The 24,352-nt window shown below is 47.3% G+C and overlaps 1 protein-coding gene and 1 long non-coding RNA gene across 3 annotated transcripts; both read right to left on the bottom strand.

The window, feature by feature from the left end:
- Nucleotides 1-2,628: 2,628 nt before the first annotated feature.
- On the bottom strand, nt 2,629-5,870 carry fzd10 (frizzled class receptor 10). The gene is made up of 2 exons (XM_046386752.1): nt 5,220-5,870; nt 2,629-5,097 (listed from the first exon to the last, which is right to left on the bottom strand). Exon 2 carries the CDS (start codon nt 5,087-5,089, stop codon nt 3,338-3,340), a length of 1,752 nt encoding a protein of 583 aa, XP_046242708.1. The 5' UTR covers nt 5,090-5,097; nt 5,220-5,870; the 3' UTR covers nt 2,629-3,337.
- Nucleotides 5,871-6,484: 614 nt separating this feature from the next.
- LOC124057985 lies at nt 6,485-23,063 on the bottom strand. Of its 2 annotated transcripts, XR_006843189.1 has the most exons (4): nt 22,943-23,063; nt 13,590-13,829; nt 6,906-6,997; nt 6,485-6,726 (listed from the first exon to the last, which is right to left on the bottom strand). It is a non-coding gene; the product is annotated as an uncharacterized LOC124057985 (long non-coding RNA). The 2 variants fall into 2 exon arrangements; XR_006843188.1 differs by lacking the exons at nt 6,485-6,726; nt 6,906-6,997 and adding an exon at nt 11,650-13,508.
- Nucleotides 23,064-24,352: the final 1,289 nt, after the last annotated feature.

Genomic DNA, 24,352 nt, shown 5'->3' on the forward strand with positions numbered 1-24,352 from the left:
ACCACTTTCCAAACAGACAGGCCTGAACTAGTAAACAGGTGCTGTCGGAGCAGCTGAGGATGAGGACATGGGGCGTCTCCACAAAGCCTGATCAAAGAGAAGCTGCCTCAGCCGCCAGTCATCCCTGCAGCCTGATTTATGTCACCGTGTCACAGAACTTTATGACAAAGTAAAGGCACACCGGTTCCTCCACGGCCTGGCACACAACAGCATGGCACAGAGAGGAGGGTGGAGCCGTTTGTTGATGAAGAGGCATAGTTTAAAGGGTTTGACTGGTGAGGATGTTTCCTTGTTCTGCCGTTTCAACTTCATGTTCGTAATGCTGCTCGGTTCCACAAGGACACTCAACATCAGCTCAAATGCAGAGTGTGAAAATCCTGGCCGGCTGGCAAACCAGTCAGATTACATTAGGTCAACGGTTTGACGTTGATTCAACAACACTGATCACAATCAGAGACCTCTTTTATGACCAAAAAGCAGACACTGCACTCTCCTGCATGGCACGGCTGAACGAACGAGAAGCAGGAAGTGGATGAGTGTGGGCTGACGCCATTGGCGGAGTTTATATACACATGAGGGTCTGAGATTCATCAGCCTCAGTCACGTGGCTGCGGCGGGTTTCCCCGCTTAGCCTCGTCAGACGTGTCATCAACATTTAATGATCAGCATCACCAGACGGAAGATGTTTCACTCTGCTGAGAGACTCGTCTGGATCGAGAACCTGTGATCTGATGAAATAAGATCTACGCTTTTAAAAGCCCAAATCCAGCGTTACATACAGTTGAGTGTGATTTCCAAAGAGAGAGAGGGAGAAGGAGAAACTTTCTTGGTAGAAATACTTTGCCCTTGCTCTGAGCAGGATTTTTCTCTTTGAAGAGGGGAGAAGAGGAGAAGTGAAGCCTGCTTGGCTGAAGAAGCCCTGGAGGGGGGTGCTAACTGTCATTTATATTTACAGCCTTCCCAGACACCTCAGGGGCTGTTATCCAGGTGGCCTCTGTTGAAGCTCTCAGAAGCACTCGCACCTTTTTCGCAACTCAGAGTATCAATAGACACTGGCTGACTTTGATTCAGCCACATAAAGGTTGTGAGTCATGTGCTTTTGACTGTTAAAACGGGTTGGGTTGACGCTGGAACTTGAATGCCCCGCGGGATAAAGCATTATTACACTTCTGAAACTTTGTTAGACCAGAGAGGACTCTCTCCCATAGGTTTAACTCTCAAAAGAGATTTCAAAGTGTGGCACATAGAGGTAGAAAACTTCAGCTTTTTTTCAAATATTAAAAAGATAGCTTCACGCTTACTAATCTATGAATATTCCTGCATGTGTTTGTCCTAAACTGCAGCCACACTGGCACACGCAGTCAGTGACTTTTAAACATCAATTCATTTTCCTGAACTGTCAACACAAAAGTCAATAGCTGTTGCTTGGATTCAAGACTGGACTTGTGGCTCTCAGGCCTTAAAAGTGTTGACAGCGTGAGGAGCGCTTAACAGCAAATGTCTCAGGATACCACACAATGTACTCAGTTAGCTCGCCGCCTCAGTCAATATGTAACTACTTCAAATCCAGGCCAGATGTGTCTTTAGAAATGTCACTATGCCCCGCTGATAAGACGAGAGGAGATGACAGATATTCTGTATTTCTGGTTTGCAGCGATCCTCTTTTCAAAGTCGAAGCCTTCAAACGGTCTAATCCTGTCCTGAATGAGAGCTGGATTATTGTATAACCCCCTTCATTGATACGCACCGACACATGCAACACTGCGAGGGAGAGCGAGGGAGGAGACCGGGCTCAAATAAAGTTGTATATCCACTTCAGCTGAGGTGAAAATCTGCACAAAGGCTTATATAAACACTCAGCACAAAGGCAGCGAGGAATATTTAAAAAAAACCCAAAAACATCAGACTGTGGCGGGAACTGCAGCTGTAACAGCGGATGTTTTGGTCAGCCGCCCTGATGACATCAGCACCGTCACTTTTCACGTTTAGAAATACTGACTAACAGGAGGAAGTACGCACACTGCTTCAGGGTGAGTATTTTATGCTGTCCAAAAATTTATCAAACCTGAGATTAACGCTTTGATGAAAGACTGCACATGTGATTCACGTATGGGATCTAAACTCCATGCAGAAGTGAGTCTCTGCAGCACATGGAAGAGCAGGGATGCACTAATGCCTCATCATTACCTTATGAACATTAGAAAAACAAGAATGTCCATGTTTACGCCTCGTGTCTGTTGCTCCAACATGTCAAACATCTCGTTTTAACATGTAAAACAGGAGCACAGTGTGTGTGTGTGTGTGTGTGTGTGTGTGTGTGTGTGTGTGTACAACATTTATAAGCTGATAAGAACTGGTCACACGACAACTCAGTTAATACTAAAAAAAAAATGTCTCCGTCAGTTATTATTTTTCAAGCTTTTCCCAAGGCCAAACATTTGCTTAAAACCCAGCTGCCATCATATTGAAAAATGAATGATTTAGGCTTTGATGACGTGTGAAAATGCAGACAAACAGCGCGGAGGAGAGGCTGCGGTCACAGAAGAAACCAGCTTCATGCGGCGTGTGAGAATGGAGACTCGGGGAAGAACAACACAGTTGCGGTACACAATTGCGGCTTCACGAACATTTAAAACTAGAACGTTTTATTAATTTTTTTCTATAAAATCTGAAGGTTGTTTTTTTTTTTTTAGAAATATATACAAACGTTCCCTTGTGCTATAAAACAACAAAAACAAAAATCTCAGTTGCTTGTACAAATAACTTTTTCAGTTACGAGTGCTTGATTAATTTATGGCATGGATTTGCCTCACAATGGGCAGTTCGTAAGGTCTGGAGCGCTTTTCAACAGCTGCTCTCGCTCCAGTTCAAACATATATGCCACTGCCTCGATTTCCATTAAAAAGCCCCCAAACACGACACTCATCTCTCTGACCATTTGCCTCCATTGTCTGTGGGGTCCTTTCATTGTCTGTAATCTGTCACCAACAGTACAAGTGTCTTTTTTTTTTTGCCTGTAAGAAAAACATCTATTGCACATTATTCAAGTAGTCCCGTGGCACATCCAAACGGTTTATTCCACTCTTTTAATCTCGGGAACAATTAGAGTTTCTTTTCTCAGTCAAGTTCCTCAAAAGGATAAGAGAATCCAGGAGGAGCAGATATTTTTTTGTCTCAAACAAAGGCAGCGCTTGTTGCAAAAAACAAAAACAAAAACACGTTGCATGATCTCCAATAGAAAAAGAAAAACATGTAATTTTGATGGCACTCTGATTACAAAGTCTCATTTCGGTAAGGGCTTTAAACGTATTTTCGGGTTCGTGCAAAGGGAGCCAGCTCACACACATGTCGGAGGAGGCCGTGTGGGCTCATACTTGGAGCTGTGCCCTTTGAGAGACGGGTGAGGTTTGATGTAAGGCCTGCTGCTGGTGAACACACTGGCAGCCTTCCTCCTCGTCCTCTTCTTCAGCTTCCTGCTGAACACGTTCTGCCACGACTGCAGCGTCTTCGACGTCCAGATCCACATGCCGCTGGTGATGCCCACCACCAGCAGCATGAAGATCTTCACCATGAAGATCTCCACGGCGGGGATGGAGCTCTTCATGAGGCACTCGTCTGACTCTGGCCCGCTGCTGTCCACGCACTTCTGCTCCTTTGCCAGGATGCGCCAGTAGTCCATGTTGAGCCTCTCGTAGAAGTAGCAGGCGATGACGCAGGTGGCCGGGACGGTGTAGAGCACAGAGAAGACCCCGATGCGAACCATCAGCTTCTCGAGCTTGTCGGTGTTCTCTCCCTCCGTTTTCATTATCTTGCGGATGTGGAAGAGGGCCACGAAGCCAGACAGCAGGAACGAAGTGCCAATAATAAGGTAGCAGGAGAGGGGGATGAGCACAAACCCCGTGAGAGCCTTGACGTCCATGCTGCCCACGTAGCAGATGCCCGTCAGCTCGTCCCCCGCCACCTTCCTCATCACCAGGATCATGATGGTCTTTACGGCCGGAATGGCCCACGCTGCCAGATGGAAGTAGCTGCTGTTGGCTTCGATGGCCTCGTGACCCCACTTCTTCCCTGCAGCCAGGAACCATGTGAGGGTCAGGATAACCCACCAGAGGGAGCTTGCCATGCCAAAATAATACAGGATGAGAAACACAATAGTGCAGCCGGTGCTCTCCAGACCCTCCTGAATAATATACTGAACCCCATTGTCTCTGTCACAGGCTATTCTGTCAGCTCCCACAAAAAGTCGGATGAGGTAGCCCACAGAGTAAACACAGTAGGACATAGAGAGGAAGATGATCGGCCTCTCCGGGTATTTGAATCTCTGCGGGTCTATGAGGAAAGTGAGCACAGTGAAGGCACTGGAGACAAAGCAGAGGATGGACCAGATGGCCATCCACACCAGAGAGAACTGCTTGTCTCCCTGGCTCCAGTATACATCCACTTTGGGGTAGCATTTAGGGGCACAGGACTCGCTTTTCTCGACAAAGTGGAACTTGCCAGGATTGCTGCACGCCTGCTTGCTGCCGCTGTCCTTCAGGTGCAGGTCCTGCCCGCTCAGGGGCCGCTGGGGCCTGAAATCCGGGGACTGGGTGTGGGAGACTTTGGGAGGCTCGTCGGAGCCGTTGTTGGGTGCCTCCATGCAGAGGTTGTTTGGGTCGTTTTTGGTGGGCAGCCGTGAGCAGTCCAAGGAGTCGGGCCAGGGGAAGTTAAACTGCTCCAAGATGGGTGAGCACTTCAGCTTGACCTGCTCACACATGACTCTACACGCCGGGATCGGGTTGGACACCTGCTCCGTGCACATGGGAGCGTAGAGTGAACACAGGAAAAATTTGAGATGACTGTGGCATCCAAACTGTATCAGCGTGGCAAACTCCTGCAGCTTTATTGCCGCCTCTTTCTGGTCATCATGGCCCATGAGGTTTGGCATGCGAGTCATGTTGTAGCCAATGTCTTTACACTGCGGGATGTTGATCTGTTGACATCTCCCCTCTCCTGACCAGTCCGGGTCTATTGAGCTAATGGCTGAGCCCCCACCGCCCCACAGGACCAGCAGCACACAGATGAAGCTCAGCTGAACACTTGAACGCATTCTCTCCTCTTGAATTACAGGAAAAAAATAAAAATCAGGCCAAATGTCCACCAACACACACAACTTTCATCAAGCAAAGCCAGGGATGAAGCCGGTTGGCTGGTCTTCACATAAACGTGGGAGAACTTACAGAACTATCTCTTGCGTGACCACCGTTTCCTCATTGTAGGTTTGGAGGGTTTAATAAAAGCACAAACCCCTCAACGGTGCGAAAATGTTGTCTCGCAGGACGCGGCGCGCGCTCAGGTCCATGCTTTGAGGCGCTCAGCTCGTCTCTGGAGTGTCGGAGCTGCTTGTTCCGTCTGCAGTCTGCAGTGAGGAAGTCCGAATGCCCGTGCGTTCCGGTTTGTTCCCTGCTCGTCCCTCTGCGTCCCCGCGTTTCATGTCACTTTTCCGGTGTGCAGCCCTGCGGTCTCAGTCCCTGCGCGGCGACAAGTTGGAGAAACAACAGAAATAAACGTCCTCACGCGGCGGCGATGGCTGCGCACGAGGCTCAGACGCAATCAGTCAGTCAGCAAAATGAGCGAAATAAATACACTCGCTGGTGATAACAAAACGTGTCCCAGAAACGCAGCGTTATGCTCCTCCCGCAGCCAGCAGGCAGCTGATGCGTTCTGGTGGCAGCGCTCGTCTGAGCTGGTCGGAGCCTCCGTCCCGGTCTAACCTGCCAAGAGATCCGCCTTCAAAGACAGCTGCTTTGCATAAGAAAGATGACACTGACACGCGGATTATTTTCAAATCGTGCGGAACAGCTCGTTCATTACAGCACTTTGAAAGGCTCACAGCGAACTTCCTTCTCTCTGTTTGTTTGTGCTCAGCCACAAACTTCGACCACAACAGGACACTGAAGCGGTTTCACTTCCAGACGCCCCAAAATGTTGCGTAACGTGGCTCACAGGCGCACCGAAACCGGAGCTTTGACGGCACACTTGAGTCTAATATTCTGCCTGCTTTTCAGACTCGAGCAGTTAAATGATTACAAACACGACACGTTTACGTTAAATCACTTCAGTGCAGTTTTTTTAGGGGTTTTGGAGGAGTGAAACTTTTGATTTGTACTCCAAACTAAGGATGTATCTTAAATAACGAGTTAACCCACAGGAAAACTAGTTTCATATCGTCTCTGCTGCTCAGAAAGACATGACAGAACATGATGATGATGATGATGATGATGTTCTCCAGAGGTAAAATTACTACTTTAATCTTTTACCCAGTAAAAGTGTTGACCTTAGATGTTCTGTGTTAGTGGAAGTGCAGTCATGTTAATGGCAGGATGTACTTTAAGCTGAAGTACTCACAGTGCATACTGACTCCTGTCAGTAGTATCTTATTGTATATTGTATTACTGGAATCCTCTTAAAATGCAAGCAGCACTTTAATCTCGCAGCTGGTCAAACTGGAGCTGATTTTAACGACATCATACTCTGTTTACTCAATAAAAACACATTTCATTTGTTGATCTTTATGTATGAACCTGCAGAGCCTGTACAACATATAGCACAGAAATGAAATACTCACGTAAAGTACACATACCTCAGATTTGTACACGAGTGAAAGTACTTCTAGTTACTCTCCATCACTGTCGTGGACAACTTCTTGTAGACTGACTGGAAATGAAAACATGACGATCAGAAGGCCTGCGGTGTCAGAACAGAAACGATGATCAGTTTGAAGTGGGAATTATTACATGCTAAGTAATAATGTGTGATTTGAGTTTTTTAATGATATGTTTACACACACACACACACCTAAAGGAGGCAGGTAGACAAACTGATGGTGAGTAAACGATGCACATTCATCACATCTTAGAGCTCACCTCAGTTCAGCTGAATGTGCCTTAACAGCAGGAATTCTGTATTCTGATGACAAAGAGTGTTTGTCGGTCTGTTTGCTGTATGAGTCTGCAGGCTGTTGACAAAAGCATATATAATTTAGTTTTGCAGGGACTGTTGTGTTCAGCAGAGAGAGAAAAAAAATCAACAACAATCATTTCCTGGTTTCTTCAGTGAAGGAAGGAATCCAGTAAACAAGCAAGAAGCTTGAAGAAGTGGTGACATTGTGTTAGTGTTGAGCTCAGAGGAGCCTGCAGCAGCCATTCTGAGGAAAGTCTGGAGTCCCCTTGGCTGGATAGTTAACACACACACACACACACACACACACACACACACACGCGTCACATGGCTGCATGTCATACTTTTCTGTTTCCTGTTGGATATCAGTGAAAAAGTACGTTTGATGAACATTTTGAATCCCGGACAGCCCTTCACGTGCCCTCTGTGAACTGTTCACCATGGTCACTGATTGTAACAGGAGTTTGTGAACACACTGAATGACCCCCAGCCAGACCACCTCGCTGTGACGCCCTGTAAATGTAGAGCTTCATGCAGTCACAGTGACGAGACGAGCTGAGAGTCACGGAGAGAAAAGCGCCGTGATGCCACGCCGGTTGTGATAAACTGTCCGGTGTAGATCCTGTCCCCCGCGGGCTCCGGTCCCCCGAGACCCCGGACAGGATCACCGCTTTAGAAAACGAATGGACGGATGGGCTTTTATTAGCCCGTCAAAGCGAGACGATTCCTGTAGAGATCTGGCCTACACGACACACAGCAGTACTTCAGTCACAGCGCGTCGTAAAATAAACCGAACACAACACATCGACACACAGACGGCTGTAATAAACATCATCAGTAAACCCCGATGATGCATTGTTGCTACAGTAGGGACTCCATCTTGGTGGTATATTGTGTCAGTCTGCTCATGGACGAGCTGGAGGGCTTTTTTTATGTGCGAGCTCCTCTAGACGCCCCTCATGTTACCTTGTAAAAGGCCTGTGGCTGTAAGAGTTGTACTTCATCGAGGTAGAAATACTGATCGCAAGTAAACAGGAGTGCCTTTAGCGTGCTTTTACAAGAGTCACTAAAGTGCTTTTTCAAGTATTTCAGAAATGTGTCCGGGCAAGATGAGAAACCTGGCACCAGCGTGCCTAAATGGTTTAGGCGCAGCATATCTGAGTGGTGGCATTTCAGCTGTTAGCGCTCAGCGTGTGGAGCAGCAGCAGAAACACGGGGTGTGAATACACTTATGAACACAATACCCTCCTCCCATAGGCAGCACATGTGCTCCTAAACATTTATCCAGCTGTCAACGTTTGGTCCGCACTCGAGGAGAAAATGATCCCTTCACCATTTTGATTCCGCAAATCGTGTTCACCTCAGTTCACCCCCCCTAAAAAATGAAAATTCAGTCATTATCTACTCACCTCCTCAAGTTGGGTGAAGTTTCTCAGTCCACAAAACATTTCTGGAGCTTCATATCTAAACTAAAATGGACTGTTGCAGCACGCTGTCAGCCCTGTGGTGTGTGCAGGTTGTCATAATGCATGATAAGCTCCATCAGTCAGCCTCTAGTTTTATATTTCAAGACTGTTGGTATGGTTCATCAGAGGGCTTTATGTGTGTTTATGAGTGAGGTCATAAAGAAGTATGGATGCATTATAATACACTATGAATGCTCTCCCATAATGCACCACAGATGTGGTCTTCATAGAAAGTTTTAGCGAAATGTTTTGCGGACTAAGAAACGTCGCCCGACTTTCCTCCAGCACTGAATTTTGATTTTTGGGTGCACTGCTCCTTTAAATGTTCAGCTGCTCTTGTATTCCAGTTTGTAACCCTCTGAACCGGCATCATTTTGCGTTGAGCTGAGATCATTTTGGTGGGAAAGTCATAACGATATGCAGACCAGATGCATTTTCTGCACGCTGAGCCGTCACAAAGACGAGGACGACAGCTGACATGCCTGCCCCGTCCCTCCCTCTCCACTACACTTTCATTATGAAGGCGATGTGTGGGAGTAAAACAAAAAGAGATGACAGCTTTAATGTGAAGAAGAACAATGTCACATCAGTGCAGTCCCAGAGCTGCGGTCACTTCTGCTCTCCATTCGCTGATCATTCAGAAAATCCCGTCTGTCATATTTAAAGCAAAAGATCAGCCCTTATTATCGCCGCCTTTGGTGTAATGAGGCTGACAAGATAACGCTGTCACGCAGTTAATAAGAAGACACAGTCTACTGGTTTGTTGTAATTGGTCGCCTTTGTTCTGCCCTCGCTCCTGTCTTTCCTCCTGCCTCCCTCTCTTTCATGATTGTTTTGCTGGTCATGATGATATCTCTTTGAAAATGAGAAGAAAAAGGGGGAGGAATCAGGCCTGTTCAGGCTTTAGCATCTGTAGCCTCTGCAGCTACTACTGTCTCTTTTAAGATTTATTTTCCCCCTCTCGCCTTCCACCCCCGTTTGGCACGCCCTCGTATAGCTCATTTCTACTCACACATGTGCATAACACACACACACACACACACACACACACACACACAGAAACTTTATCTCATCTGTGCAACCATAACAGTGCGATGAAGCAAAGCAGCGCAGCTCCATCTCTGAGAAATCAGCGACTGTGAGATAATTCTGTAACTAATAAAGTGAAAGGGGAGGCCTTTGATGGCTGAAGCTGAAAAGATATTTTATTTTTTTGTGTGTGGGATTTGCGATGTGTGATTCTATGGAGCTCGCTCGCTCCCCTGCTGCTAGGCTCTGGCTGGAAGCTGGCCCCCCTCTGGCTAATGTTATGGAGAATCGGAGGAATTTTATGGCTGTCTTTTCCCTCAGCCCCCTTTTTTCTTTTGTTCCCCTTTGAAGAATGACTTTAGACATTTTATTTACATATTTAACCATGGATGAAAGAAATGAAGGGCGAGGAAGCAAAGCTCCTCGGGTTCTTAAGGGAATTTTGATCAGTAAAAATGAATTGAAGCTAATGCATTTTTTTGTTTGCGTGGCCCGAAATTAGTATCGAACACGTCGCCGCGATGGTGACATGTCTGACAATGATGCCATCAGCTCTCTGACGGGGAAGGCGATACACCCACTCTGAATCAGGAAGAGTAATCACAGTATTTCTCCTAATTGCCGTGGTTAGATGAGTGGCATGCTGTTCCAACATGTGAGGTATGCTATGGGAGAAATGGGGGACGTTTTAGACATGTTTGGCATTGTTGCCGGCGTTGAAAGGGCATGTTGATTAAACGTACGGGTGGGGTAGGACTATAATCTTCTTAACCAAGGCCCTCCTCTTCTCTTTCACAGGGCACAATGAGAAGAAACAACACACTCAGCTGGAGGTGAGACTATTTGTCCACATGCCCTGCACATTGTCCGAGGATCCTGTTCTCCCTCCTGATCGCACGCATTCGCCGTTTAGCTCAGGATGATCCTATTTATCAACTTAATCTGTTATTTTCTCTCTTATCGCCACTCCACGATTTGTGAAGAGGTTCGTGCCAAGAAGAAAAAATAAAATAAAAGATTGGAAAGCATCTGAATAAGGACTTTGTGTCTGAAAACGAAAGCACAAGTTTAAAAGATTGTTTTGCAGCTGCCGGCAGAGATAATTCTGTTTAATATGATGCGTGGGATTTTTCTGTCCTGTTTGAGCTTTAACAAGAGCGCCGGTTTAGTAAAGGGTCAGACGTTTTGAGGAAATGCATATGAACCGAGCACTTAATTATTGAAGAGCCGTGTCAACATCAAAGCCTGCAGTATTCTTTGCTCGCATGGCTTAAATAGTTCAATAAAGTAACTTATTAATGAGGACTAATTTGTTTCACTCTTCTTTTCACTTTGCTGCTTTGTTTCACTGCTGCCGTTCCAGTCCCATCAGCTGAAGGTTAACCCTCTGACCTCACTCATTGTGTATTGTGGTTGATAAGAGGAAGTCACCGCGTTATTGTAACCTTTCAAGTGTTTATAGAGTAGATTAGTATAAGTGGGCCTTTATATGAGCGGAGAAGCTGTCAGCCGATGTGCAATAAACAGTTCTGTAATGAATTTTGTTTGCTGTGAAGCCCAGTAACATCTGGGTTGAGGCTGCTTTGAAAATGCAGTATTAGTTTAGTGTTCTTACATCATACTCTTTCATGTGGTGGTCGTTTAACGGCAAAGAGAAAGAGGAAGGGAGGAAGAAGTGGTGGAGGAGGAGGAGGAGGAGGAGGAGGGCGGGGATTGGAGTGTTGGAGTTCAGCAGCTTGAGACGAAGCAATGAACCAAAACAGTCAACTGCTTGCATTTTTGTTTTAGAAAGTCACATCAGACCCAGCAGAGACGAAAGCCGGTCGTGCAAACTTCTCAAAAACCCGAGAGTGATTTAGTGGACGTCGTAGACGAAGGAGGACTGGAGAGAAGCGAGAAAAAAGGGGGTAAACATTTTATTGCCTGTGTCGGTGAAGGACACTGATGGCGATATTATTACCCGAGGTCCTCGTGGGGGCACTTGAGTGTGAATTGTTAATCAGGAAGGCCTTCTCTGGTCTAATCCCTCTTTGAGTGGCCGGCCTGGAATCAGCGCGTCTGGGGAGACTCCCCACTGCTTCTGGCTCTGGAGGCTCCATTCAGTAGGGCAGCCCTCCTGTCCCATTCCCACAGTCCCCTCACACTGTGCACTGCAGCCGTGCATGCATGCACGCTGCACGCACACACACACACACACACACACACATATTCTCCTCTAACCAAATTAGATTAGACCCTTCCCTTTCTCCCCAGCAAGGCGCTGGTCTTTTCTCTGCCCGGTCATTTATCCTACGCTTTTGTCTCTGCTTTATAAAAGAGAAACAAATTCCCAAACAACTCCCCTCCTAAGGACGCACTGGTTTGGAAAAGGATGAGGCAGACATCTTTAGCAGACCTGAGGTGATGCTATAATATCGCCCTCCCTTTGGTGTGTCAGCTCTAATGATGTGCGGGGGAGAGGAGTGCCGTGGCGTTGTGAGCAGTGAGAACAACGCCAGCTGTGCATCTCGTCAACCTGTTACCCCACAACAACGGCGAGCCGTTCCTGACAGCAGCACTGAGGATCTCTTTATTGAGGCCCCTCGCTAACATTGTCCGCCGTTTGGCCGTAAATCCGCCCCGACTAGAATAGATAAAGTGCGGTTGGCGAAGTGTCCGCCTGAGATGTGCACCCGTGTGTCAGAGTCCTGTAGCATTTAGTTGTTTTGATTCCTTGTATCTTTATTCCTTGTGAGGCAGTAATGGACACTGACGCAAAATAAAGGCCTCAGTTGAAAGGGTCTTTTGTAAGAAAGCCCCGGTGGAAGCTTATTCCTCCTGCTTGAATGTGCAGCCAAGCCATCCCAAAAGCAGCAAATTGAGATCAAAGCAAAATTAAAGCTGACTCGTTCAAAGCAAGATAAAAATGTGTGAGCCTGCAGCAATATTTTCTCCATTGATTTCCTCCTTTGCTTGCCCTCCGTGGGACTGAGCTGTGCTCAGCGCCAGCATCGGAGACTCTAAGGCTGCTGCAGGGAGAAAGGAAATGACTATCGATACAGACAGAAAAACACTGTCATAATGATCAGGGATAAATGGATTTCACACAGCGCCAGAGATCTAAGTGATTGGGTAACTTCTCACTGTCGTCCCAATCTGTTTTCACTTTGCATCAAGACACGGGGAAGAAAAATGAGAACATCTAATGGTAAGCATGAGAGTGGCACAGACCGTGGGCATGGGAACGCTATTGTCTTGTGCTGTTGTTAGCTGTGATTCTCTGGATACGAGCAGGCCTGTAGGGCCAAGTTTTGTCATTGTCTTCTCATCCGGTGCGTGATCTCTCTCTCTCGCCACATGTGGACTTTGTCTCTCTGAAGTTTATTTAGATTTGCCAGAACACCAGAGGATGTCTTTCACAGACATTTTGTCTGGCCGTTCTTATTTATGTTCAGCACAAGCCCAAAAATCAGGCGCACGTGAAATTTTCTGCACAGCAGATGACTGCGTGTTGGAAAGCTGACAGCTTTAATTAGAGAGCGCTAGCTTAAGTGTGATGTTCCAGTAATGACACAACAGCCGACAAAACGTCTTTGTTATGTCGAGCTCAAATCTCAGCAATTATGTGTAATTTACCATCGCAGTGCTCGCGCTGCAGGTTGTCGGCAAGGTGTGAAGGGATGAGTGAAGGTGCAGGTGAAGGATTCAGCGCTGCGTTTGAAGTCCGCGGAGGGACTGACAAGCCTCGCAGTGAAACCTGAGCAGGTATGAAGACAAGCTGGAACAATCAGATGCCACAGACCAAGACTGTTTGTCTCTTTCTGATGTAATTCCTCTCATGTTGGATCTTTACACAGTCTCGCACATCAGTCTTTATCTACAGTAGAACCATGTGGCAAAGATGTCAGAAAAAGCTGATAAAAAATCTAAAATGTCTGTCAGTTGACGCTGGAGTTTTCAGCAACTGACAAAAAAAAAAAAAAAAAAAAAAAAGACTCTTTGTTTTCCGCCTCTCCGAAACACATGCAAGAGTGCATTTGCACATCTTTTATGCTCTCCTCAACTTGCTGTTGTGAGGTGTAACACCTGGGCGAGCTGAAAGGAACATGAATCAAGCTGAGGAAAATGTCTTTTAATCTGTTTCAGATATTGTTTCATAGCTGTAAGCAGTCTTACCTCATCTGTGAAGCTTCCTCCTCACACAGAGGGATCACTGTATCTGCAGGCATTCCTCGGGCTCAGATATCAAAACAGCACTAAATAACCCGTCACTCTCCCTCCGCAGAACACAGTCGTCGCTGCGTGATCAAGCTCGTGGTCCATTTTGGAGGGAAAAATCACCCGACAATCGTTTAACCTCTCGTCAAAAGGTTATTCAATTGCATGATAATTTACAGCCCGGAGCTGAGTCGTAACCTGGAAATAAAAGAGAGTCGGTGAGACCTCATAGGCTCTGTACAGTCTGGAATGCAGTAAAATGGCTCAGAAATGAAATGAATGATAGCAGCATGAAAATATCTTGTTTTCACAAATTTCAGGTGGTGTCAAAGAGACAGCTGTTGGTAACCCAGTTATGGAACGTGCCTCCTGGGCTTTTTGCCTCCGCTTACACTCTGAGCAAGTGCAGTGGCTGTTTGACTTCGGCTGGTGTCCCAGACTTACTACCAAGTGATTTCACGTCGGCGCCTCCTGAGCGACCGAACGGGGAAGCCGTGAGATATCGAATGCTGTCAGAAGACGGTGCCGCAACGACAGTCAGTCAAAAGTCATCCTGTTTGACATGCAACTTTCATACTTCCTGTTTGACACGCTTCAGTTTTATCTCCAAAGTCTGCAGGATGGTGTCTTTGGGGAAGAGCTGTTTTTCCTCCGATTAAACAACACATGAAACAACATGCATTCATCTCCACGTATCGCACATGCATTCAGACTCACACTCCTCTGTGTGCCTCCTGCAGACAGGACTGCTGCTGCCTTTTGTCACAGCAGAGGATGTTGACGTGGAGGCTTATTTTAAAGCAGTTTTATTGATGGTGGCTCTGATAAGAAGCCGCCGAGCGCAGACTGAAGGCCCAAAGACGGCTGCTGTTACGACGTACGAGAGGCCAGTGCAGACTGGGTGTGACGGGCTCAGGCCAGGAGCTGCTAAGCTCGTTAATGAAAGCATCCATGGACTAAAGCTTCAAGCAGTCCTTTGTCTGCCTTTGTAAAGTCGATATTATTTCTTTTAAAACAAGGTTTGTCATTACAAACAGTCCCGGTAACTCAGTCGAGAAGAAGACCGTTTAAGATACAGTCCAGATGTAGCAGGCAAAGTTTAAAATTTGGGGAAAATCTGTTTCCACCTTCTCAAAGAGACTTGAAGGTCCAGTGTGTAGCAATTAGCAGGAACAAACTGTACCGCAGTTGTGACCGCACAGTGCATCATCATCTGTCCAAACACCATCATTCTCGTGTGATTAGCTCACCAACTGCTTCAGCACTTTATCCTGCCAGCCTCGAGGAAGACCCTGGTCAGGTGCTGTGAAGGTATGGGCAGGTACGCAGGTGTACTGAGTTATTACAGGCCTGTGGCAGCCACAGACACTGGATTTCCTGTTCGATTTTCCTGTTGCCTCCGATTTTCTGCTGTTATAACAAAAATGCTTCAACAACCAAAACTTGTAATGAGTTCAGACCACAGGATCGCCAACAGCAGCCCCGATCACATCGCTCGATCGCCACGTGTGAACTGCTCAGAAACACCTGGAGGATATCGAGCACCACTGCCACTTCAAGATTCAGAACAGGAAGAAGAGCGAACAGTAAAGTCAGGCCTTTGTGGTCTACTCAGACTGAACGTTAAGCAAATGTTTGCTTCATTAATCCAACATATTTGACTGCTGGGTTTTATGAGCAGGTGAAAACTCCCACTGATGTCAGAACTCACCAGTGATTGATGAGCTCGCTTCCTGTTATTCGCTGCTCAGAGTCATTTGATGTGCATTCAGGCAGAACACTTGATGATGTTGATGTGTTAATGTCCATGTTGTTGCACAGTGGACAACATTTCACAGCTGAGGTGTGTTTGTTTGTGCTTGTTGTTGCAGACACCTGATCGTCCACCAGGTGTTACTACAGTCAGAATGAGGTCTGAGTGTCAGCGTCACAGCCTCTCCATCCAATTACTCTTCTGTTTCATCTTCGCTGCATTTGTCGAGAAGCCTTCATTTGCCCGAGAGGAAGACCAAAGGGAGGGTAAACAAAACTTCTGAGTCTCAAGTGGGATCTTGAGCGTCAAGTGCTGTTGACAGTGTGGGCTGAGACTGTTAGCTGTCTGAAAAGGGTGACGGCGGACGGCCCAGCGCAGTTCAAACAGGTCAGAAGGAGAGAAAGACGACACCAGCTCAGCTTTGCCGCCATCCTCTAAGAGCCGACACAGCTTGCGTTGATGCCCCCAACCCCTCTCCCCTGTGACGACTGACACCCTTGTCCCCTGTCCCGTGGCTATCAGTGTAAAGAGTAGGACATGCTGTCACCACCGTGACCCTCTCTGTCTGGACAAACAACTGCAGCCTCTCCTTCTGTGGTTTTGACTGAGAGGCTGGGGTTTCAGGTTCAGGACGTTCCCATTAGCACCTTTTGGTGAAGCCCTTTCATCCAACCGTCACAGCCCTCGTGATGTGAACACAGCCGGGCTGTTAACCTGCCGCCGCGGTGAGGACGTCCGAGCAGACAGAGCCGACAACGCTGGGAGGAAGTCCTCAGTTCAGCAAAGAGGCCTGTTTGCTCCCTCTCTAATAACTGTTTGCTCTGCTGTCTGGAGGTGTTTGTTTACGTCTGTTGACATATGGCTCAGTGCTGACATGTGATATGTGTTAGCGATATCTGTCACGCATGAATGTCATTCCTGAGTGCTGAACAGCCCTTTGTGATATGTTGTGTTTGACACTGTTGTTTTAGTACTGAAACATGAAGCTAATGTTTCTTGTTGGCACCGTCACATACATTTTCATCGTATCATTTTACTTTGCAGGCATGTTCACACACACACACACACACACACACACACACACACACACACACTATGCTCCAAGTGCAGTAACATCAGCTTGATGTGTTAGCTTGCAGTGCATATTTCGCTGTAGCCTGTATGTTTGTTGAATTACACTGTATAGAAAAGTATTGGGACATCTGCCCATCACACCAACAGGGACTTTAATGACGTCTCATTGTAAACACACAGACAGCTTTGCAGCTCTAACAGCTTCCACTCTTCTGTGAAGGCTTTCCACAACATGTTGGAGTGTTTCTGTGGGAATTTGTGCCCATTCATGCAGTAGAGCATTTGTGAGGTCACACACTGATGTTGGACCAAAAGGCCTGGCTCACAATCTCCGTTCCAGTTCATGCTGAAGCATTAAGATTTCCCTTCACTGGGAGTCAGGGGCCGAGCCCAAACCCTGAGGAGCAGGCCCATAAAGATGGGTGTCTGGATACTTTTGTCTGTACCCATAGCTTATAGTCATATGTTTCCTGTGTATAGCCATAGATCACTGCATAACAGTGTCCTAACTACATGCAACAGACTTCAGATCTGTACAGGGAGATGAGGAGATTGAAACCAACACAAACGTCCAGGTTCAGCGCCAGCAGTTCGTACTGATGGACCAACTTATCAGACAGAAACAGACACTTTTGTGTTTTCTTTTGTCGTGTTATGCGTCTGATCCACAACTGGGAGATTCTCAAAGCGACTAGCAGCAGTTAGCAGCTAACTAAAAGAAGAAGAAAAGCAAAACGCCTGCAAAGTGGGGAGAAAAGGAGGTCCAGGAGGTCAGAGCGGGCGATCAGGTCAACCACCACACAACAGGGATGGTCAATAATTGTTACTGCCATGTTTTCCATTGTCTGATGAGTGTGTAAAAGGTCACACCAGCACACTATCTAAAATCACACAGTGGGGTGCTTGTTGTTTTCTTTAGTGCAAAGGCACAAATGCAAAAGAGCCTTCGCTGTGGCAGTAAAGGCTTTATGAGTGAACCACATGACTTTCTGTTGGGTATTTTCACGTTCCCACGCTGGATTTTTAGTTATTATAAATGTAGATATGATTAGGGAAGTTTTCTTGGACAAAACCCAGAAGTTCTGGTTTCACTGTGGCTCTCTGTGGTCACACGGTGGGTTCTGGTAGCACCGCAGTGTAAATGCAGCTCTGCTATCACCACAGCGATTCATTCTGTGCCAGACAATTCATCTCATCCCTCCTCACTGGCATCCAGTAAGTCAGAGCATTAAAACGATTAATCAAGTTCTCATTGAATACCAAGGGACGCACTTCAATTGACGGGGCAAACAATTAATGGCATCCTGTTTATTTGAAGTGATTACAGCGGGTTTGTTCCCATCTGCCTCGTGGGAGGAAGTGGCGTCCCTGGTGCAGATGCTGTTTGTCAGAAGTCAGAACGGTGAAGCGGCGAGCCAGCATGCAACAGACGAGATTCGAGCAAACTGAAATAGAACAATGGCTCCTCCAAGCCTGTATCCTATTTCATAGGGAACAATGCTTAGTTTGTGGCACCTTTCCATGCACATGAAAGACAAGCCGTGCGTCTATAGCTATACACTGTACGCATTTTTGTGATATTTTGGTTCCGTTTGCTTTGAAGTGTGTCAGAGGAAAGACAAGCCTCTGCATAGCATCACATGCTTTGCTCACTTTAAAGGATTTGCGGTGCGGATATAATCATTTAGTTCCAGTTTTAATGGTTATGCAGTGTGTTTGCGATTGGCTGCTGCATCTCAGGCTTCTGTCCCGTAGGCCCGGGACAGTTCGAGCAGCAGCTGCAGCGAGAATCGCACTGTGTGACTTCAGATCATCCCAGCAATGTTTTAGAGTTTGCACCGGACGTTTTTGTCATATTACAAATGAGTCAAATTCAAGGCAGACAAAAGAGCCAGCAGCTGGATTGTTTAGTGACTGGTCTCTGCTTTGTGACAACCTCCCCTGGCCAAAGTGTGGTTTTAGGGTGACTCCTCCTCCTCCTCCTCCTCCTCCTCCTCCTCTTATTGTCAGATGCCATGATTGTTTGTTGTCATTGTGGCATTGTTTTCACTGTGGCTTTTTGATCTCAGTTTATGGTCCCAGATGTTAGCAGAGGGGTGCAATCCCAGGAGAGACATTTTAGGGCTGCGTCTGATGTCCTCTGTGGCGTAGCTGTCCTAAAACAACAAACATGGACTCTTCCTTCCAAAAAAAATCCCACTACAGGGAAGAAATGTGGCCTGAGCAACCTGCTTGGTTGACCGAGTTCGGTCTGCTTGCTTTGCCGTTGCAATTATCCACTGAGATTGTGGCATTCAGTGAATTTATATCCAAGAAAACAACAGTGTGGTTAGACTGCAGCTGCTGCACTACTTTTCTGCAGGGCCTCCTCATGCTGGGAATCCTGCTGCCATCTCCTCTCTGTAGGTGACTCCCACCTCGCTGCCCGGGCGGCGTGAGGAGGCCACCCTGTCACTGTCTACTTGTGTAAAGGTTAGAAGATGTGAATGAATCAGTCCTGTGTGTGCCCAGGGAACAGGCGGCACAAAAGCCTTTTTTTGGGAGGGGTGAGATGGCCCCAGTATAGCTTCTTACCACCAATCAGCAGTGATAGAAAAAAAAAAAAAAAAAAGAGGGGAGAGGGGAGCCAGAGGCGGCAAGGGGAGTAGAGCTCCTCTGTAATTACAACATGGTCTTAAAAAGCAAATACCAAGCCCTAGCAACCTCAGCCGGGAGACAGAAAGAGAGAAAAAAAGAGGGAGGGGGGGACAGCACAGAGGAGGGGTACGAAAAAATAGGCAAGGGGAGTTAAGAAGCGCCACAGAGAGCGACCCCGCAATGACCTCGGCTCTCCAACAATCGTCCCCTGCCAGCTGGAGCCAGGGTTAGGGGCGAGAGCGAGGGGCCGGGCAGGATCCCCTCCGATTTATGACTGACTATAAGGCCCCTGAAAGAAACCCAATCACCCAGGATTCCTGCGCAGCATGACTCTGGCTGGAGAGAATAGATAGCCCAGGAGAGTGTGGGACCGGGGCTTCGGCGGCAGAGCCAACGGCTCATACACAGGCACTGACACAGAGGGCCACTTAACCGAGGGGAGGGCCGGTGGGCACAGGCTCTATTATCTGCAGCTCTCGGCACTGAGCGTGATATCATTACACCGAGCCGACTCTAACCTCATCTGGGCTCGACGACTGCCCAAACTCATCCTCTGAACTCTCTTTGTCTGACACATTTCACAACCTGGATTTACATGCGCCCGGCTAATTGCTCTATCTGTCTAATTAGTAGAAATTTAATGGTTATTAAATTAAAACCTGCTATCAATGTAGAGTGGGAAAGAGAGAGGCAGGCTGAGAGTAGGGCATGAAAAGAAAGGGAGAAGGCAGCTGTCTTTTAAAGCGGGGTAAGCCGTGCTTGGAGCTACCCCGCTGATCCATTAGCATATCTGAATGATCCTGTTCCTGCACAGCCACCGCCACGCTGCAAGGTGGCACATCTGAAGAACGCGCCCTTTGAATGCGCTCGCAAGCTGGGGAAACTCTTATTTTTCAACCCGTTTGAAAATCCGGAGACAACTTGATGTTTGAGAAGCCAACAAAAATAAAAGAGGGAGAGAAAAGGGAAGAGGGGAAGAAAAAAGTTTGGGATTTTGAGGAGGACAGAGTTTTACAAGCTTTTTGAAGCCGCATACTCAATAATTCACTTGATGCTACGAGCAGCAGTGAGGCGGCGCGGAAACGTGCGTGACAACAGCTTTCGTTGCCCATGCGTTGTCAAAAGAAAGTGTGTCACAACCCCGGGTTCAAGCAACACAAACGCCGTTTAAAAAAGTCGGACTTCTGGAATCCCACGTCAGAAAACGAGCTTCATTAACTGTGCTTTCAAGTCGAGCGTAAATCTGTGATAACATTTCGAGCGGCTACCTCCACTCTTTCCCCTCGCACACTTTCACAAACAACCAAAATGAGTGTGCAGCTTCATGTTCAAAGCACAAGCACAGCACCGACACCAACGAACCGCCCGCCTCGCGCTGCTGAAGAATTCACAACATGTAAATAATTATTAACAACAAAGTGCTCAAAAACTGGTTTGGCTGGATGCATCCCGTCGCAGAGACACACCCAAGATCTGTTGCTCGAGTAACACAAGCCATTCTGAATTTCTGCATATATCTCCATGCTCTGATCCTGATCTTATTTGGTAAATGTGTCAGAGCTTTTTTTTTTTTTTTTTTTTTTTTTTTTTGATTAGCCTTGAAGTTGGTCTCCCCTCGCCACAAAGCGGGCTTCTATTGACTGGTTCCAGGGAGCGTATTGATGGTTCCATAATTTGGGCACAGGAACACAAAAAGGCTGACCCCCGCTGGGCTCAGCACGACAGCCCAGTCAGCAGGGAGGCTTGCATTTATTAGCCTGGGAGAGGAGCTCCTGCAGAATTAAAGCACATTCACCCACCCATTGATCTCTGTCATGAAAACAATACTCGCCTCCCTCTCTGGCAGCGAGCGAGGCGCTGCATGCTCTGAGGTAATTCGGCGGCCATAGAAAACAGGATGGCTCGCACCCTCGGGCTCCAAGTAAACTATTTGAAAAGTGAGAGGAACTGGATAAAAAACTAAGCCATATTAGATTATCAATCCACCTGTCCGACTGTATTATGCCACGAATCGGAGTGAATGGGGAGTGGATATGAATGCAGCTGTTGTGTGTGTGCTTCCAGGGAGCCGCCTCTGCTGTTTTTGGCTGTGCTGTGACATGTTGAACGTGCCTCCGGAGGATTCAGAGCTCCGCCGTCGCTTTGTTTCAGAGGAGAGCCGTCTGTGGATTGGTGGCCTTTTACTCTCGGCTGGTCATATGAGACGTGGCCGCGTAGCTTCCGTCTCTCCAACAGATCTCATGTGCCGGGCTGGTGGACACGGCTAACACATGGGAGTCAGGCGGGGGGAGATTCAGAGCAGTATGCTCCGACAGTGTGAGCCCCCGCCGTCTTAGTTTCCGTTAATCCTCTGATAATGGCCTTCGTCACCTCCAAAAATACCAGAGGGTCAGTCATAAGGCAGGAGCATGCCTCCCACTATCTGCTGTCTGATGCGCATGTGCACGAGACCTACAACTGGTCTACAGCTAACCAGCACAGCCTGCCATAAAGGAATCAAGAAAATTGAGTCATCAGCTGATGTTTCGGCCCGCAGGCCTTCTTCTGGACACACCAGAAACAGTCCTGAGGAGGCTGCGAGGGGGGAGAGGGGGAGAGGGGGGAGACTCCTCTCTGTGAGTCACTTGTGTGTGTACGCAGCCCTGACTGTTGACCTCAGGAACTTGCAGGGCTTTGATGCCGCCCTCAGCGGCCAGTGTTGGAGGAGGAGGGGGTCGGTCTGGACGGGCCGGTCAGCTCCTCACACACAGTGTCAACACAGGACACAAGAAGACAGAGAATGTCACACTTCACACATAGTTGAAAGGCACGGTGCGTCTCATTATGCCACCTAGAGCTGCTTTTGTCAGCCGGGGTTTGATGTGTGGAGGGGAAGGGCTCAGAGAGACGCCGCGGCCTGGTATGGGGCCTGCCGCTGCCACGTTTGAAGTCACTGTCGGGACAAGGTCTTTCATATTTACAGAAAAGAAAGGGGAAAACTCAAGGGATGGCCGTGATTGGCACGCTGTTTTGTTAGTGCAATAAATGGCTCGAGCTAATCACCATTTGCACCCGCCCTGTTCATCAACCCTCTCGCATCCCCAGGAGTTTTAAAAACAGTGCTTTGCAGGCACTTTTTTGACTCCTCAAGCATGAAACTTCCTTTAATCTATTCTTACTCAAAAAGCCATTCAAACATCTTACATAAATTATGCTCTTAGCATTAGAATCAAAGGCGAGCATCTCTCCTCGTGCTGTCAGTGAGCCTTTTGATGGACAGATAAACCGAGGCTTGCGTTATGGGTAGCATATGCCTATTGTAATTCCAAAAGCGACTTTGAAACGCGACTGCATCCCTCGGTTACAGCGAGAGCCATCACAGCTTCCCTTCGTTCATTTCATGTAAGAAGAATAGTGTAAAAAAATACATAACGGGACAAAAATTAGGACAGTCTGTGCCGCTCGGCGTATCAAACCAGACGTTCACTTCGCTACGAGACCGTGGAACGCGATGCATCAACGTTTCCCCTCTAGATTTGCTGGACAAAACCTCTCTAATATACGCACGCACTCACACAGACACACATACTACATAAGCACACACTAAAGCAAAACGTAACCGTGGGCTGCTGCACCATTCTTTCCTAATCACCTTACAGCCTTCAGTTCAGGTCGGGTTCGGAAGTCATTTCTGAGGATTCCTACGACAGTAACACGGCCTGTTAAAGGTCCACTGTGTGGGAGCAGCCCTGTTTCATTCCCAGGGCGCCAAATACCGCCATTTTGTCACATCTCACTCAGATGTGAAGCACCAGTCTTAAAGGAACAGTTCACCTGAAAATCAAAAAGACATATTTCTCCCTCTTACCTGCTGTTAGCTTGGTTTGTCCATTCTGGGTGACTGTAGACAGGCAGCGCTGCAACACGGTGGATCCGCTCCCTCTGCAGACATAAAAGGCTCATTCAAAGGTCACTAAAACACAAAGATTCTGTTGTCTGCTGTGATAATCATTTATCAGAATTAGTTCATCAGTGAGGTCATCTGGTTAGCTAACATGTTGTTTGTCTAATCTGTTTAAAAATCATAGTGTGTGATTTCACAGGGGCTTACGATGTGCAGCGCGAGTTCTTAGCTTCACAGCTTTCATGTTTACTGGTGTGACGTTTATCTGCCCCTTTAATGGAAGCATTGAACATATTACTTCCAGTGACACCTGTGAATATCCACCTGGCTATCATCCCATCCTATTCTTATCACCCTCAGGCCTGCACAGTTCTCCTCAAATGTCTTTATCTGGGCTTTATGCTGCCCATAATTGGTGAGATTAATGGCCAAAGTGTTCCTCCTCTTCCTGCCTTTCTTTATAGCCCACATTGGTTTCATTTGTCTGTGGTGTGTTTTTGATGTCTAACAGGAAGAGCAACCATATACAACATTAAGCAGGCTTTGTACTCCGCATCACAAAGTCTGATCCTGTGTCCTTCCTCCGTATGACAAATGAGAGAAAGTAGACTCGCTGGTGTTGACTAACACACCTCAAACCGCCACGGAAGGTCACAGTCAGGGCCTCACTTTCTAATAAACACAAGGCTTCTTTCAAAAACAGAAGAGAGAAAGATAGAAGAGAGGGGTGTGTGTGTGTGTGTGTGTGTGTGTGATGGGAAGGGGGGTGTAAATAGACTCTGCTTTATCTTTGTTCAAACAGTGCGGAAAGGGAAAGTCAGGAAACACACAAAAGGGAGAAAGGAGAGTGGAAACAAAGGCAGGTACAAGATAATGACAAGGTCAAGTGTGCGCTCAATGGCTCAGTTCAGTCACAGGGAGATAAGGCCCAACGTGCTGACAAGGTGTGTGCAGCAGAGGGGAACGGGAGGTCAGGTAAAGCTCCGGGGATGGGTCCACCTCCTGCAATGTCTCCCGCTTTGTCCCAGCGTCTGTCTGTGGGAACATCAGCTCTCCAGCACCACCTGCTGGACAAATCTGCACACACAGCTGCTGACTTAGACGCTCACATGAAGCACAGCCTGATATTTAGCTAAGGATTATCAGCCAGATTGATCCATGGAGTGCTTCTGATGGATACCATAGACATCAATACAGGAGAAACTTACATTTCTATCTACCACGGCCTCGCATGTATCAGACTCTGGTGTGTGGAGTCCAGTGGGAAATCTTTCAAAACCAAAACCAAACCTAAAACAATGCCAACTTGAAAGGCACATGAACATTCATCAACTATTTCCTGGAGCAACTCCAACAATAACCAACAGCCTGACT

This window comes from Scatophagus argus, chromosome 4, assembly GCF_020382885.2.
Source record: "Scatophagus argus isolate fScaArg1 chromosome 4, fScaArg1.pri, whole genome shotgun sequence".
Taxonomy (NCBI): Eukaryota; Metazoa; Chordata; class Actinopteri; family Scatophagidae; genus Scatophagus; species Scatophagus argus.

Excerpts from the sequence above, each read along its gene's own strand:
- fzd10 (XM_046386752.1), bottom strand. The coding sequence starts at position 5,089 with ATGCGTTCAAGTGTTCAGCTGAGCTTCATCTGTGTGCTGCTGGTCCTG.